This window comes from Cryptomeria japonica, chromosome 8 (genome assembly GCF_030272615.1).
Source record: "Cryptomeria japonica chromosome 8, Sugi_1.0, whole genome shotgun sequence".
NCBI classification, from domain to species: Eukaryota; Viridiplantae; Streptophyta; class Pinopsida; order Cupressales; family Cupressaceae; genus Cryptomeria; species Cryptomeria japonica.
The window spans coordinates 415940542-415957837 of NC_081412.1; the positions used below are offsets into that span (position 1 = coordinate 415940542).

Genomic DNA, 17296 nt, shown 5'->3' on the forward strand with positions numbered 1-17296 from the left:
TGTAGTCACACAAAACTTGAGAGCGTTAGTTGTTTGTAAGTGTTGGCATATTGGAGCCTTTGAGTCTCCCAAGGTATTGCTTAGTGTCATTGAACCATTGCTTGACTTGGTGTTGTGTAAGGACCTTTTAGTAGTAGGGATTTTGGTTGTGTTTGTGAGCCTTAGAGGTTGGTTGGTTCAAGGTTATCCTTCCAGTCTGTTGCTTGCACTCCTCGAAATCGCTTGTCCTAAAACAATTGCAGATTTGGATGTTGAAGGATCTTCTTTCCTTCCCAAGTGTCATCTTCTACAAGCAAATCTTTCTATTTAACCAAGTATTCCTGAACATTCCTATTTTTGCTTTTCTTTTCTTTAACATCAATGATGTCTTTTGAAATTAAGATCAATTTTCCCCAAGGCAAGAAAATGGAATAATTGTGAATCTCAATGTGCTTTAGCAACTCAACTCATAAGCAACTTCTCCAATCCTCTATATAATCATGTAGGAGCCATAAAACTTGAGTTTCAATTTTTTTTTGAACCACTCCTTTTAGTGAGGATTATCTATAAGGATGCGACCATATGTATACCATATCTCAAACCTCAAATGTCTTCTCTATTATGTGCCAATCTACAATGTACATACACCTTTTGTTGGTCCCAAACTTGTTGAATATTCTTTTACAAAGCCTTCATAATTTTATGGTTTAATTAATTTAATTATTATCTTTTTAATTCTATGAATTATCCTATGGGAATAAATAATAGGCTAATGACACTCCTCTAGATGCTTAGTCGAAGAAGGCGACATTACAAAATCCCTCCTCTCATGTGACAAGGTAGATGATAAAAAAAAAAATCACTTTGAGTTATAAACAAAGAATCGCTAAAAATAACACAGCCTATAATTAGCTCCTACCAAAACTAGCAAATCACAAAATATACTCCTCTCTGAAATTGATGAAGGCTAAAAATATTTTTAGTGCAAGATGCAAACAGATTTCTAGATAGGCAACTCTAGATAACTTTAACGATTCTACAACTTTTCCCCTAATCATGGCTCTAAAAACGTTGAAAATCTACTAATACATCACTCCTTTGTAGAAACATGTTCTTGTTAGAAAACATGTTCTCAAACATTAAAATCAAAATATTTCCTTCCCTTTTTAGCTTTTAGTTTTAATTTTTTTTTCTTGGTTAAGTTTTTCTATATATATATACTAAGTCACCAGGGTCGGCCGAATTTGAACCTTGAAGTTCGAAATTCGGCGAACTTGAAAAACTATGCAAAAAATTGATTAAATTTGATTAAATTCGAAAAAAAAATTAGGGTTTGTGATAAAGCGTTTTTAATTTTTTTTGGCTTGTGTTTTAGGGTTTCATCGTGGATTTTATAAATAGGGCGGTCATAGGAGTTGTAGTCACACCCACGCTAGTTGCCAACGGAGCCCAATCTGCCCAACCGCCATGTGAGTTGCCAACGGAACCCAGTCTACCCGGCCGCAGGAGTTGTTCGGCCGCCACCAGCTCGCATCGCCACCTGTCCGCAGGCCACCAGTCCGCGACGCCACCTGCAAAAATCAACCAGTCCGCGACTTGCATAGGTAGGCCGCCATTTTTTTTAGGTTTATTATTTGTTTTTTTTATTTATAATGTTTATAATGTTCATTGTTTATAATGTTTAAAAATTTATGATTTTATATTAATAGTTTGTAATATTATATTATATATTTTTATATTTTTTTAATTTTTTTTAGGTTTAATATTTTTATAAACAATTTAATAATGTTTATTATAAATTTTATTATTATTTATTTAATAATGTTGTTTATTTAATATTTTTTTAGGTTTATTATTTATTTATAATGTTTATAATGTTGTTTATTAAATGTTTATAAATTTATAATGTTGTTTAATATTATTATTATATAATTTATAATTTTATATTAATGGTTTTTTATTATATTGTTTAATATTATATATTTTTAAAAGGTTGAAATAAAAGTAGTGGGTTCTTTAATTTTTCTTTCCAAAAATGCAGATTTTCATTTAATGGCTCCTCCCAAATCAACTTCTGAGGCATGGAAGCATGTGACCGGAAATGGAACTCACATCAAATGTAACATATGTTAGGCAAATATTATTGGAACTTTAACAAGGCTTAGGGACCACTTCCTTGCTAATACAGGGGGTCCAGATGGAGGTGTTCAAGCATGCATAGGTGCGACTCCAGAACTTAAAGCTATTCTAGAGAAAGAGTTGGCTACTTCAACGGTAGGCAAAATGAAGAAGGCACAAAAGAAACAGAGAATTGAAGGAGATATATCTAGATTCACATCTGCCATGTCTTCCTCTTCTGTGCAATCCGAAGCGGTGAGTGTACCAAAACAGAGTGGAACACTGAACAACTTTTGGAAACCAGTAGAGAAACAACAGGTGGATGATGCAGTTGCTGATTTGTTTTACACAAGTGCTATTCCATTCAATGTTGCGAGAAATCCTCATTTTCGTAATGCAGTTCAGAAAATTGCAGAGTTTGGCAAAGGGTACACACCCCCAGGTTCAGAGGCTATCAGGACAACTCTTTTGCAGAGGTCAAAAGATAGAGTGACTGAAAAATTAGCTGATGTCAAAGCCACTTGGAAGGAAACAGGTTACACTATATTGAGTGATGGATGGTCAAATATGTGTCAAAGGCCAGTGATTAATGTTTTGGTGTCTTGTCCTGAAGGTGTTGTGTTTTTGAAAGTCATTGACACCATGAACCACAAGAAAACTTCAGAGTATATTTTTCAAATATTAGAGGAAGCCATTCTTGAAGTAGGGTTGGAAAATGTGGTTCAAGTGGTAACTGATAGTGCAGCAAATTGTGTGGGAGCTGGGAGGCTGATTGTAGAGAAGTACCCACAGATATATTGGAGCCCATGTGCAGCCCATTGTCTTGATTTGTTGCTTCATGACTTGGCTAAATTCCCATGGGTAAATGAAGCTATTCATAGAGGGAGAGCAATTGCAAATTTCATACAGAATCATCGTCTCACATTGAGTATTTATAGGCAGCATGCATCAAAGGAATTGTTGAGGCCTTGTGAAACAAGATTTGCTTCATATTATATCACTTTGAAAAGAGTGGTTGAAGAAAAAGCAGCTTTGAGGTCTGTTATATGTTCCAATCATTGGGAAAGTTCAGTGCTTTCTAAAGGCCCCAAGGGGAAGAACATAGAGCAAATCATCCTAAACAACAATTTCTGGGAAAGTGCAACAAAAGTTTTGCTTGTATGTGAACCAATTGTTGATGTGCTTCGTATGGTTGATGGTGACACTCCTTGCCTTGGCATGCTTTATGAAAGCATGGACTGGTGTAAGGAATCTATTCAAAAAGCACTAAATAATGAAGAAGTAGAATATATGCAGATATGGGAGACAGTTGATTGCAGATGGAAAATGATGCACACACCTTTACATGCAATAGCTTGCTTTTTGGAGCCTAAGTTGTTTTCTATTGATAGAAGGGGTGATAATGAAATCATGGCAGGGCTTTACCAAGCCATTAGCAGGTATGTACCAAATCCAGAAATTGCAGCACTAATCAGAGATCAAAGTTGGCGATACAAGAGAGGAGAAGGGATGTTTAGAGGGGTAGAAGCCAAATATGACTCGCCACGTATGCGTGGATATAGATGGTGGATCTCTTATGGATCATCAGCTCCTGAACTGCAAGAGTTTGCTATTCGAATTTTGAGTCAGGGAGCAAGTTCATCAGCTTGTGAGAGGAACTGGAGTTGCTTTGACCACATCCATTCCAAAAAGAGGAACAAATTGCCGACTCGAAAGTTGGGAGATCTTGTCTATGTTCGCAGCAATTTGAAATTGTTGATGAACAAATCAGCAAAGAACACTTCTTTAGAACAAACTCTTGAAGGCATAGCAATGCCAGATGCAGATGAGCCTGACTTTGCAGATGATGAACTGAGTAGTGATATAGATGATGATGATTTGGCATCCCAGCCAAGTGCTCTTGATGACTTAGAGTTATTTTAAAGTTCTAAAGTTTTTGACTGTTATTGTACCTTTTTGATAGAAGAACATCTTTGCAATAGTGAAAGCATATGTTTCCTATGGTTTATATTTTATAAATGTGTCATCTTTTTGTAATGATTTCAAATCTATTTATCAATGTTAAACTATTTACGCAAATTTATAGATATATTACATATATTTATTAAAAAATTTTAAAAATTACATATGGCGAATTTAATTCGAATTTTATACATTTCGAATTTTTTCCGCATCGAACTTCATTCGAATTTCAAAGCTGTCGAACTTCGAATTCGAATTCGAACCTGGTGACTTAGTGTATATATATATATATATATAAGATTATCTTATTTTTCATAATTTAAATTTTCTCCTTTAATTTAAGTTTTATTTTATCTTAGTTATCACATTTTATATCTTTATTTTATTTCATTGCATTTTTTTATCTCTTTTACTTGAGTTCTACTTGCTTGTTTGTCACCTTTGGCTCTTTTGGCTTAATTTTACCTCATCCTTTGACCTAGGTTCTTCTCACCATCTTTGAACCTTGTGCTACCCCTTCCCCTCCACCCCCTCTCCACCCTATTTAACCTTTCTTGTTCTGCAATTTTACTAACTTTCAGCCTACAGCTCCCAACTCTCTCATCTTGATGTTGGATCATTGAGTATGATTTGAAACGTTGATGCAAACAAAAGCTTACACAATGGAATCCATAAACTAAGCAGCAATTTTGAAACTTTCTTTATTGGAGTGCATGTCTCAAGTTCCATATGTGCCTAAACACTACACCACGATCTTGAACATACTTTGTATTCGTGCACATACTTGAGGAAAAGGAAATTTCTCTATATTGGCACACCTTTATAAATCAATACATGCCTATGTATTGGGGGGTGTGGGGTGAATTCAAACTTATATGTTCATTTGTATTTGCATGCTCCTAAACATTGTGGAAGCTACCTAAATAGAAAGTGATCTTTTTTATTGGTGCACAATTAGCCACTAACATGTGCCTAAACATTAAATTTGAAATTTTGTAATTTTTACAACCCTAATTGAAGTGCTTGTCGACCTCCCACGGTGCCAAAACATGCTTCAAGAGTATGCCTCATTCTTTTTGATGCATTTGAGAAAAAAGGAAAATTTCAATTTGTGAGGATTGTTTGTTTTGGCATGCACTAGAACTCCCGCATGCACTTTTGGCTGCACTTCCTAAAAATCTCTTTATAGTGACATCTTTTAATTAAGGTGCACACCTTCCCATTGGGAGAATAAAAAACAAAGTCACATTCCTTCGTATTAACACACAATTGAATCTTGGTGCATGCCTAAATGTTGACTGAAAGTTCAAATAGTGTCCCACTTTTATAGAGAAAATAACCAACACAAATAAAAATTTTCAACTTGGAGCACTTGAAACTGACGTATATGTTTTGAATTTTAAAATAATATAATTTAATGAAATGTAGAACTCTTAGTGTTGTTTATAATTATTTTTATTTTTTTTTAAATAGCTGGATATAGTTTTTTAGAACTTCAAGGGAATAGTTTACCATTGAAATTTTTTTAAAAGTGAGGTTGAAGGGGCATAGATTTTAATATATTTTTTTTCCTTTGGCATTTTTTAGTTAACTAACTCAAATATCTAGTGCATGAGATTTTCATAATAAATATTATTAAAAAAATAATTTATTAAACTCAAAATTACTCAAAATGTTAGTTTCAATGAAAAATAGCCTTTTTTTTATAAATTACTTATTGTTGGGTCCCAAAATCGCTACTCGCATATATACAATTTCTCTATACAATCTTATTATCTTATTTATTTGCTAACTTATACACTTTCCCTTCACAATGTCAAGATTATAGACATGATGGGTAGAACAAAAACATTCTACAAAATATTTTTTAAGTTTTCTAAACGTTTAATGTTGATTAACATCTAAAAAGTATATTATAGATGATAAAGACATACCATTTCCACACAAGTTTGCCAATGCTCCACCAACCATCTGAAGCGTTTGTGGATCTTCTGCCTTATTGGCTATCTTTGCAAGTAATTTAACACCTCCCTTCATCATAATCAACTCCTGATTTTTTTCTGCTACAATGATAAGATTATTAATATAGATGTAAATACACTATAGACTTTTTCTACACAATTGGGGGTAGCCAGCATGGCTAATAGCAATCACAAACTAAAAGGAAAAATAAAAGAACATTTATTGGAACAAAACAAGCAGAGCCATAAACATTTTTGTCATTATTAGATCATGTTTGTTAAAATCAAAATATGTTGTAATCCTAACCATGTGTTAAATTTTGGAAGCATGCATGGGATTCTAAAGAATAGCAAATAATAAATTCAGAAAATAATGTGTATTATGTTAGTTCTTAATTCTTTAAGGGATATTTTCATGAATTTGCTAGGCTAACAATGCAAGAATCTAATCCAAAACCTAACAATGCAAGAAATGATTGCTGACTTAGTGAAACCAAACCAAGCTTTGCTTTGCCATGAGGAAACAACTACACAAAGATGGTGCAATCTCCAAAGGGTACACAAATGATTTTCATATCAATTTTGCACATCAACACCATGAACAATGAAAATATAGCAATTGAAGTTAAGCTTTCAAATGAGTTCAAACTAACCATACACTACAATTTGCAATCAACAAATTCCAAATGGTATGCTTCACCATTAATCAACAATAGGATCTTCCATTCAACTAATCAGCTCCATGTAAAAAAATCTAAAACTTGAGAAGTAGAAACCATGCAACATGTTGAAACTCATACAAAGATCCACCATATCTTCAATCAAAATCATGTATTTATTTTGACATAGTCTTGGCAGCAAACTCTAGTCTCCTCCACCTACTATTACTTCTTCCTCCTAATTTTATTGCTCTATTACAATTAACCTTTACAAATGAGAAGAGAAAGCCTTATATAGATCTCTCAATTACAAAATGAAGGGCTCAGATTGATTCTAAATCAATGGCCAAGACAATTCAAAGCAAACCCTAATTGGGGTAGTTATAACAACCACCACCTTACATTTAATATCAACCAATGAGAAAATTACAAATCATTAAGTGCACATCCTTTTAGGGAAAGGAGAAATGAGAAAAATGATATAGCCTTAATCGCACAAATTACAAGGAGTAGATGATGACACTTCGTTCAAGGCACTCACAAGTCCACTTGTTAATGAGTCAAGTTCATTGAACTTGGACATGTTGACGTGGCATCACTTGATTGGTTGAGAATGATTAGGTGCCACCTCAATGTAGATACCTCTTGATGCTCAACATCATCCAATTATTTGATGTGATGGCATATATTCCCGAGTTGCATGATCTTGATCAAGTTTCTAACTTTGATTAACTCTTCTGAAACTATCCACTTTCCTTGATCAATTCATCTTGCACATTTCAAATTCTTTGTTATGTTTTGCATTTCATCCCCTTGAACATCTTGATTTTCTTCATTTGCCATTTTCCTTCTTGGAATCCTTTGAAAAGTTCTTGACTTAATGGTTACCCTCCTAGGAGACTTCTTGTGTTGTGCACACACTCCCCTTCTCCAATAGGGACCCCCTCTCCTTCTTCCCGCTTTGGTAGCATGAGAGAGAGAGAGAGAGGTGTATAGAGAATCAGGGTGAAGTCCAAGCATGAGAAGAACAAGGAAAAAGAGGGATCAAGGGAGAAAAAGATCATTCAAACACCAAATTGATCTAAGGGATAAAGAGAAAAGTCAAAGGACCTCAAACTGTTGGTCAGCCCAAATTGGGAAATAAAATTTTGAAAATTTCCCTCAAAACTTGGGGTTTTTACTCAAAATTGGAATAAGACCTTATTCCAAAAAACATTCCTAACACCAAAATTTTCCCCTAAACTTAAGTTCCATCCTAAAGTTCGGTGGTTGAGTGCTAAGTTCGAATAGACCTTAATCCCAAAGATGTTCCTAACAGTGAAATTCTGAAAGATGCCAACCACTAATTTTGACAACTGATTTGTTTGTTTGATTCAAATCTTTTTCTAGCATATAATTATTTTGGTTTTTGAAGAGATTTCAAGATAACTTGCATGTTATTGACTTTTTGAAAGTTGCATGGTAGAGACAATACAAATAGGAAACTAAACTAATTCTGAAAATAGAAAATCAGAACTCTGATTTTATTGCAGCAGATTACAAAATTCAAGAAAATGATTTTCTAAGACAGCTAGAGCCAAATTTGGCATACCAGGTGTCCAACGCCCTGCCTGAATGAGCTTATTTTGATGCTGGAGGTGGTGCACAAAGCCATACAGGAGCCTCCAAGTGCCGCAAGTTGCTCCAAGGTATTTTGTTCTCCTAGTAGATAATTACCAAAAACAATTTGGGAAGTTCTAAGTAGACCCAGATGGAATTCTTATTTCTTGCCAGGTAAAACCCTCCAGGAATGTAGTATTTCCCTGTATTATTGCATTTGTTGATCCCAAGTGACCTTATTCCTCCAAAATGATCTCCAATATATTATTCCATGATGCTAACAATGAAGAACAATGCAATTTGCTGACTCAAAACCCCTGCAATTATTTTATTGAAAACCCCAGGAGAGCTGAAATGGTACGGCCCAGCTAGGGAAGGTACAGCTAGCATAAAATGTGCACAAACTCTAATGAAAATGACCAAATAACTGCCCAGATCTGTATTTCAGATTATAAACCTGCTGTAACTGTCAATAAACCTTTGAATTCTGCCCTCCATGGCCAAATATGAGCATTCCAATGAAATCTGTATGTAGAAAAGTGAGAAGGATTTCGTCCTATCACCGAAATGGAGGTTTTCCTCCCCAATTCCACTCTAGAACTCTGCCAAACACATTGTAGACCTGTAGAAGATAATATTCTCTCCCAATAAAAAACAACTCCATGCCAAAATGATTGTCAAATTCACTTTTTATTTCAGCTCTAACCCTAATTTTGAATTAGGGTTTCATCTCCCCTTTTATTAATAAAATAACTTTATTTTATTTATGCCTTCTTAAAAAAGAGGAACCACAAGGGGCCTCCATCATTATTTTAATTTGGCCCCCTCATTAATATAATAATATTTGCTAAAATGCCTAGGTAAGAGAGCCAATGAATTATTAAAACTTATTTCCTCATATCACTTTATTATTATTTTATTAAATCCAAATATTTCCTATATTTCCTTATTTATTAATAAATGAGACTCAGGGCTCAGATTGGAATTCCATCTGAAGTGCTATGACTACTAACGACTGAACCCCTGCAGGCTGACTGGCAGTTCCTCCTAAAAAATAGGAACCTCGCTCAAAGTGCCGGAAACTATCGGAGAGGCCCCTACTCAGCTCCGTGGTCCCCCGGGTGGTCAACCTGTTAACTGCCAATTCTCCCTAAAAAATAGGAGACCTCCTTTAAAAGTAGGAACTATCGTCTGAACATCTCAATCAACTCACAAAGCCCCTTGCAAGGCTGCATGACTCCTGAATGGGTTCCCTCTTCACTCCACTAGCCTACGGAAATTAGATGATAAGCCAATCCCTGCTCAACTGCCTGTCACCTAGGAAGGGGACATTACAAATTCTGACCAGGTCTTCTTCAAACTTGGATTTTGCCTTCAAAATGGGATAACACTCTTAATCCAAAAAGTCTTCCTAACCCTAAACTTCAGCCCAAGTTTCACCCTTTACTCACCAAATTCAGTGATAGCATACAAGGTAGGAATATGCCTTATTCCTAGAGTCCTTCCTTGTGCTAAGGTTGAGATCGAGTTTGCTCCCAAACTTTGTTTTCTCTTCAAAGTTTAGTACTTGCAAAAAAATTTGTAATAGGCTTATTCCTAAAAGCCTTCCTAGGACTGAAATCTGATCGAGTTTGCAGATTGAACTGAAGATAGGGTCGAAATCCAAGCTTCCAAGCCTATATTCCCCAAAAAAATTCAGGTTCAATCTGAGGCAATCCAAGTCATAATTGGGAGGAGTATCAAGGTCTTTTCATGAGCACAAACAAAGGTTACAGTTCAAAATTCAGTGTTTTGAGCTCAAAAATCAGAATAAGCCTTATTCCTAAAAGGCTTCCTAGGTCCGAGTTTTACCCCAGCACTCTTCAAACTTGGTGATAGCACAATAGGTAGGAACATGCTTATTCCTTAAAGCCTTCCCAAGACAGAGATTCTCACTAAATTTGACCTTTCAACTTCAGATTCTCCCTACAAGTTCGATACTCATAGTCAGGATAGGAATAGTCACTATTCCTAAAAGTCATCCTAACACCGAATTTTCTCCTGAATGCATATTTTTGTAGTTAGAATTAGAATCCAACACGACAATCATAGAATTTGCCTTGAGTCCAAGTTGCACAACAACCAATCTCTCAGTAGCATATTAAAATAATAGATTCAAGACTAAAAATAAGAAGGGTATTCGAAGCACTAACTCCAGAAACCCTTGAAATAATGAAGTTACTTATCCTTGCAGGTCCATACCACCAATGAAGCAACAAGATGGAGATCTAGGGAACAGGATTGAAGGTATGATCTCAAAAGGGAGCCAGAAAGATGAAAGGATCAAGGAGATAGATACCACCAATCGGGGCAAAGGATAAAGAATGTAGTGCGCCAGTTGAAGATATGATCATGAGGAGATAAAGACTACTACTACGGTGCAGAAAGCCAAATGGTGCCTTTGCCAAATTTCTACAAGAGAGTGACAGACTACAATGGTGCTATAGGAGACATACGAAAATGGGAAATGAACAACTGAAGATGATAGGAATTTGAATTTATTGTAATGGCAATTGATCTATTGTAAAATGAAAACTTTGGAGCCTAATAGAATGCAATACAAAAGGGAGCCCAAAGTTAGTTGGTCAACCAGCTACCAAGTTTTCTTTTTGTATCTTGAGCCCAGTGAACTTTTGTCTTCTAGTGGGATTAATTGTGGGCAGTTGGAAAGTAGTTGAAAAGTGGTCAAAAGTTGTTGAGACCATTAACTAAAGTTGTTAGGATTTCTTGAGGGCAAATATGGGCCATTGAATGGATTAAATCCTCGCCATTGATTCAAAATGTGAAATCTATAAAATGCCAATGCCTCTCTCTTTATTAGGGGGTTAAAAAAGTTAAGAGGTAGATATTATAAAGTAAAAGTTAGAATTAGGGCTACGAGTAGAATAAAATAGGAATTGTTGAGCAGAAATTGTTGTAAGAGTAGTTGAAGCAAATGAATAAAGCATTGAAGCATGGTGTTTTGCCATTTGCCTTTTTCCTTCCCCTATTTGCATGGTTTCTTTTCATCAAATTAGTTTAAGTTTAGTGATTCTAATGGTGAAGTGGGAGGGTATTTGATTGATTTCTGGTTCATACCATTGGAGGTTTGTTGGCTGTAATTCTTTATGCATGGTTAGTCTAAGCCAATTATTATTGTTAGTTCAATCATGGGTGTTCATGTAAGCTACGCTAGAAATGGGTACTTAATATATGTTCATGATCTGAAAATCTTTTTATTTGCCTTTGGAGATTGCACTGTTTCCGTGGCATTGTGAGTTTATATCTGGTTAAGCAGAAACTAGTTTAATGTGAAGTCTATCTATCCATATAACCAGCCATTAATATCATTGTCCCTAGATTCTCTGAACCCTATACTTTTCACCTTTATTTTAATCAATTTGAGAAGCGAAACATCATCAGAATGTTATATCAGGTGGAAACTAGCTTGTTAGATGCGTAGGCCCCCTTGTGATTACCATCAAATCACATCAACACTGAGTTGTCCAAAGTTTAGTCGTGGCCTAAAACTAGAAACCTTGAGGTTCTGTTGTCTAGACAGTTAGAAGGCATACAAGATTTCCTTATTCAAGAGAGAATAGGATGGACTCTTTGCATTCTATTTTGTGTTGACGAAAGTGCTAAACTTCCCCATCAACAAGACAAATGGATATGTAATGCAATGTCCCCTTTTGAGACTTACCTTAATTTAAACTTGGATGATAGTTCCAACTTAAGGTGATAATTGTAATGCATCAATAAATATAGTTTTATCAAAACTGAATACATTTCATTTTAACATTTAACTTAAAATTCTATGAATCGTTCTGAAGATAGAACTTATCTTGATAGATTTCTCTGATTTGACAATGCTATGATCTTGTCTTTTCCTTATTGACTTGTTATTGCTAATGTTGGCCCCTCTATGCTAAAGTTGTTTGTCATTGGCACTTTTCTTGTCCTCATTTTTGTTTCCAAAAATGAAGGACCATTACATAAAAATTTTGTGAAAAAATGAAAATTTTACTCTATGGCATGCTTCTCGAGGCAGAATTTCAACTAATCCTTGGACTGGCTTAATCCTTAGTCCATCCTCGAACTACGTTTCGAATTTCATCGTATTCTAGATTCGTTTGCTATGTCTTTCCTTCAATTTCGGGTTTTTTCTCCCTGACTGCAGGTGGGAAATTTCTCTTGAATTGCAAGTTTTAATGATTTCCATGGTTTTGGTCTTTGTAGGGAAATTTTTGGCTAATTACAAGTGCACTTTATTGAAAAATAAAAACTTTTAATTTTCTTTTTATTTCCCCCTTGATGCTTTTTGGCTTTTTCAGTTAAAATAGGGATTTTTTGGTTAAGTTACAAGTAAACTTGTAATTCTTTTCTAAAACCCCTACTTTAATGGCTTTTGCTTGTAATTGGGATTTTAAACCCCTATTACATATGTGCAAGTGAATTAAAACTTGTTGTAGGGATTTTATTTTCCTTTACAAGTAATTTTAAACTTGCACATCTCTCTCCAAAACCCTATTTTCTCTGTAAAGTGCATTTTTGAAGGATTTTAAACATGTAATTGCATTTTCAAAACCCGATTTTGCCTTGTTGAGGGAAAAGTGCATTTAAAACTTGTTATGTTGCCCAAAAAACCCGATTTTGCCTAGGAATGAGATAAAGTGTATTTTAAACTCTTGTTATTTCCTCCAAAAGACCCGATTTTCAACAATACATGCAAATTTGAACTTGCTATTTCCTTCAGAAAACCTGACCAGCAAGGAAAAACGTTTTTGTTGAAGATTTCAAGCAAATTTCGTGGAGATTTTTTAGGAAGGAGAGGCTTTTGGGATTCTTCCCTATTCTTGTGCATTTGCAAACATCTTTCACACCATTCTAGGGTTTTGGGAGTTCGATTTATTGCTGGTTTCTTGGTGTCAAAAATGCAAACATGTTTTTACCAAAAATCACGTTTTTCTCTCACGAAATGCCACGAATCCTTCCTCTTCAAAGTCGTTTATTCTTCCTTCACTTAGGCGTTGAGGTTAAAGGAAGATTTGACCGGTTCTTATGCCATTTTACTTGCATTTTGTGCAACGTTCTTGCTGTTTAGTCTCCAAATCCGAGTTTGGAAAACTTGGCTAGGGTTTTGGGAGTTCGATTTATTGCTTATTTAAGGGATTGTGTTCTTCAATCAAAGATTGTTTCATCTTTTTGAAGAGGCATTTCAGATTAAAGCAAGGTATGTTTTCTTTTCCTTTCTTGTTTCATTTTCTTGTTTTCTTATTTTCCTTTCTAGTTGTAAATTTGTAAATATGTTGTTCTTGCCCCTAAAATCGGTTTTGTGAGAGAGATTTTCCCCCTTCATAAGGAATTTTTGAATTGCATTGATCTTCCCCATTTTACCTCTTTAATTGTATTCGGGATTTTAAATCCCGATTACAAGTTGGCTGAAAATTATTGTTCTTCCCTTACGGTTAAAGAATTTAACCATTTTTTGTTAAAATTCCAAGTTGCGAAAATGAGAAATACCCATCCTTTAAAAATCGGGTTTTAAGAACCGGATTACATGTTCGAAGTTCTTCCCATTTTCATGAAAATGAAATTCCCGGATCTTCCCATTTTTATCTATTCATGTCATCCATATCCGTACTTTCCATTTTCGTCATTTTTCGCAAGTCTAATTCTCATTTTCCACCCATTTCTTCTTTTGCAAATTTACAAGTGTACTTGCATTCGGGTTTTAAAAATCCGATTGCATGTATGTTCTTTCCAACTTGTATACTTGCAAAAATTCCCCCAAAATCCGAAATTCGTCAAAGTCAAGATTCCCCCATTTCCATTTATTTCCCATCTTTCTCTCACAAAGTCGTGAAGTGCAAGAGTCAAAGTTATTCCCATTTGAAGAAGGAAAAATGTTAGTTGCAGCTGAATATGATGTTGCCTTAACACTTTAAAGTCTTCATCACAGTATTCCAAGTTGTCCATCAATGTCAGATTTGCCATCATCACCAATTCCAAAAAAGATGAAGTATAAATATGACAAGTACCAAAACGAAGTTGCACCTTCCCAAGTTTCCTCTCCTTTGGATCGTATAAGAGATACAGAGATAGGGCATGTGGACATGTCAGAATTTGTCAAGAGGGTTGAGGATCCACAAGATAGCAATATGCAGGGGCTGTTGGACAGCCATATCCATCACACATCTTCTTTCCCACTGGCTGCCCTAGAACTTGAATTTGTTCTCGCTTGCGCCCATCACTTTGACAAGGAAACAAGAATCATTAAAAATGATGATGGCGAAGCAATAATCCGCCTTGATGCAGACACAATTGAGAAAGTCTTCAGAATATCTCCTGCACCTGTTTACATGGAAATTTCCAAAGAGAGTGCAGCTGAGTATTATGTGAAAAGGGAGAAAGACTGCAAGTGTCATATCAACAGGTGGATCCATGAGCCACAAGCCGCCTTCTCAAGGTGGCCTAAGTTGTACCACTGTGACTTCAAATGGGAAATAGGAGACATCATAACCCTCCTCAGCAGGATAATGGGCCTTGAACATTCTAATGTTTTTGAGCCCTGGATGTACCAGTTCATCATGTTCATAAGGCAGTCCCATCATATATCATGGGGAGAAGTCATCAGCGATGCCTTGTCTGAACAACTTTCAGCAATCTCTTCCACCATGACTTTCTACACGAACTCATATTTGATGTACTTGGCAGCATGGCTTAGGCATTTTCCAGGTCTTTCTACCAAGGGTGATCGCATGCTTATACCAGTATGGGAATATTATGATCAATTGCCTTTGAGACCCAGCAGATTGCATTTCAGAAGAGTCCAAGATGCATTCTTCGGTTACTTCATGTGTCAGTTTGACAGAACTCTAAAGAACAAAAGGGTATCAGATGATGCTTGTTTCTACAGTTTCCGACCTTCACTTATATGAGAATCGGATGCTATAGTGGGCAACCATATATGCTCCTTAGATACCCAACTGATAAGATCATTCTTATGGAGTTGGGAAGATAGATCATGGCTATCCACGCTCATCAGTCCGTCAGACATAAGGTTGGAATGAGGATCTCTACAACAAACCCATTAAAAATTGGCCAGTATTCTCTTGTCACATCCGTTAAAGCCAAGGCTATGGAGACTGAAATGCAAGAAATTAAGCTCAAAAGGTTTAAGTCTAGAGCTGATTTTGATTACCGAGGTATGAAGGAGAAGATCAAAAAAGCCTTCGTGCATGTGCATCGCATTGAGGATATCTAGGTAGATCTCCGTACAGAGGTCAAAGTTCTGAAGATGGATTACTACAGGCTCAATGTTGAGCAAGTTGTTGATTTGAACTTGGTGGATATTCCACAAGGGATGATTGATGATGGGCACGCACTTGATCCTGAATATATTTCACGAAGGGTTGAGGAAGCTCCACTTCCTTTAATCCAATGGTCACACAAGGAGTGCATATCCATTCTTGAGAGATTTTAGCCTATCTTGGCTAACACCAACGCTTGGCTGAAAACTAATGTTGTTAGACTCATAAAAATCAAGATTGGAAAAGAAGATGATTCTACGGGGCCTCTTGGACGTAAGTCTAAGATTTAGGTTGACAACAAGGAAGGCGCATCATCTTCGGGCACAAGGATCAAATTGCGAGTTAGTTGGGCAGTAGTGCTTCCTCCTAAGGAGGCGACAGTTCGTGGAAAGGAAAAGTCATGGTTTCATATTCAGGTGATTGATCTAGACAATCTAGAAAAAGGGCAGCAATCTGATGATGCTCCTAAGTCTCTAGCATCGGACTCGCCTCATGACATCAGTCCCCCAATTTCCATTGAGACGCCGCTTTCTCCTCCTGACTTGCTTGTGGATGAATCTCCTCAGAATGCCATTCCTATTTCGACATGCAAGCCACCTCCTAATCATCAACAAGAGAGTATGCTAGAAGTTCCTGAAGATACTCCTGCTTGTATCCAGCTGTCAGAGATTGATACCTCCACTTCTAGTTTTGAAGAATTTATGAGGCAATCTTCATGCCCATTGGTTACTGAGCAAACCGTGGTCGCCATCCAAACAAATATTCCTCCCAGGATGACCATAGTTATTCAAACAGAAACTGCTTCTCCTTTGCCTGCAACTGCTACTGAAGGAGAGTTGATGGCTTTACCTCCATGGCTTAGTTCTTTTACTCCAAAAAGAAAGAAGCAAGAAATCTCACCTGATGCCTTTGATTATCAGCAACTTAAACAGTCTAGATCCAAGCTTGCTAAAAAGGCCAAGACTATCTCCATAGTAACTGTTGACAGCAACAAGATGAATGTAGCTGAAATTGTTGAACCCATTGCAGATAAGCCACTTAAAGAAATGTCAGCTGCTGATTACAAAGTTACAAGGATAGAATTGGTTAAGCAAATGCATGAGGTGATTAAACATGATGCTCAGTTTTCTATAGCTTCACTGGTACAGCGGTGTGATCAACTTCTAGCAAAGAAAGACAAGCTATAAGAGGAAAACCGACAACTTATGACAGTTGTTCATAAAATCACAAAACCTACTAATGAAGGGAGTAATCCCACAGGTTCTTCCGGTTCCCAAGAATCAATTCATGGAGTGGAAAGGGCTGCTCAGAAGGTACAAGCATTGGATTCCTGGGTTGATCAGCTTCATGATCTATGTGCATTAGTGATGAAAGACATTTTTCAGATGATGTCTAAGTTGGAAACCGTTGAAGAGAAACTAGATCAGACTTCTGATACTTTCAAAAAGAATCTGGAAAGTGTTGAAGATAGTTCATATAAATGAAATCAAAACCGATTACAATCACAGCATATAAATGAAATCACTGCAATATCACACTTCCGATATGTAGAACCGATTACAATCACAGCATATAAATGAAATCACTGCATAGCAAATACGATCATATCTCGATCGATGATAAAAATGCTTATAAAGATGATTATGATGTCTACCATTAGCATGTAGATTTATTGATAGGATAGATG

The 17296-nt window shown here is 36.0% G+C and overlaps 1 protein-coding gene across 6 annotated transcripts in view; it reads right to left on the reverse strand.

Annotated features, from left to right (window-relative positions):
- LOC131028551 (kinesin-like protein KIN-UB) overlaps positions 1 to 17296 on the reverse strand; it is a 190666-nt gene that overhangs the window by 56988 nt on the left and 116382 nt on the right. For 4 of the 6 annotated variants that reach the window (XM_057958844.2, XM_059209950.1, XM_059209948.1 and 1 more), the window contains one exon: positions 5994 to 6122. The exons of 1 other annotated variant lie outside the window; for it this stretch is intronic. In XM_057958844.2, the coding sequence (XP_057814827.2) occupies positions 5994 to 6122 (129 nt within the window). The remainder of the gene's footprint in view (positions 1 to 5993; positions 6123 to 17296) is intronic. One more of the 6 variants, XM_057958841.2, reaches the window with a different exon arrangement.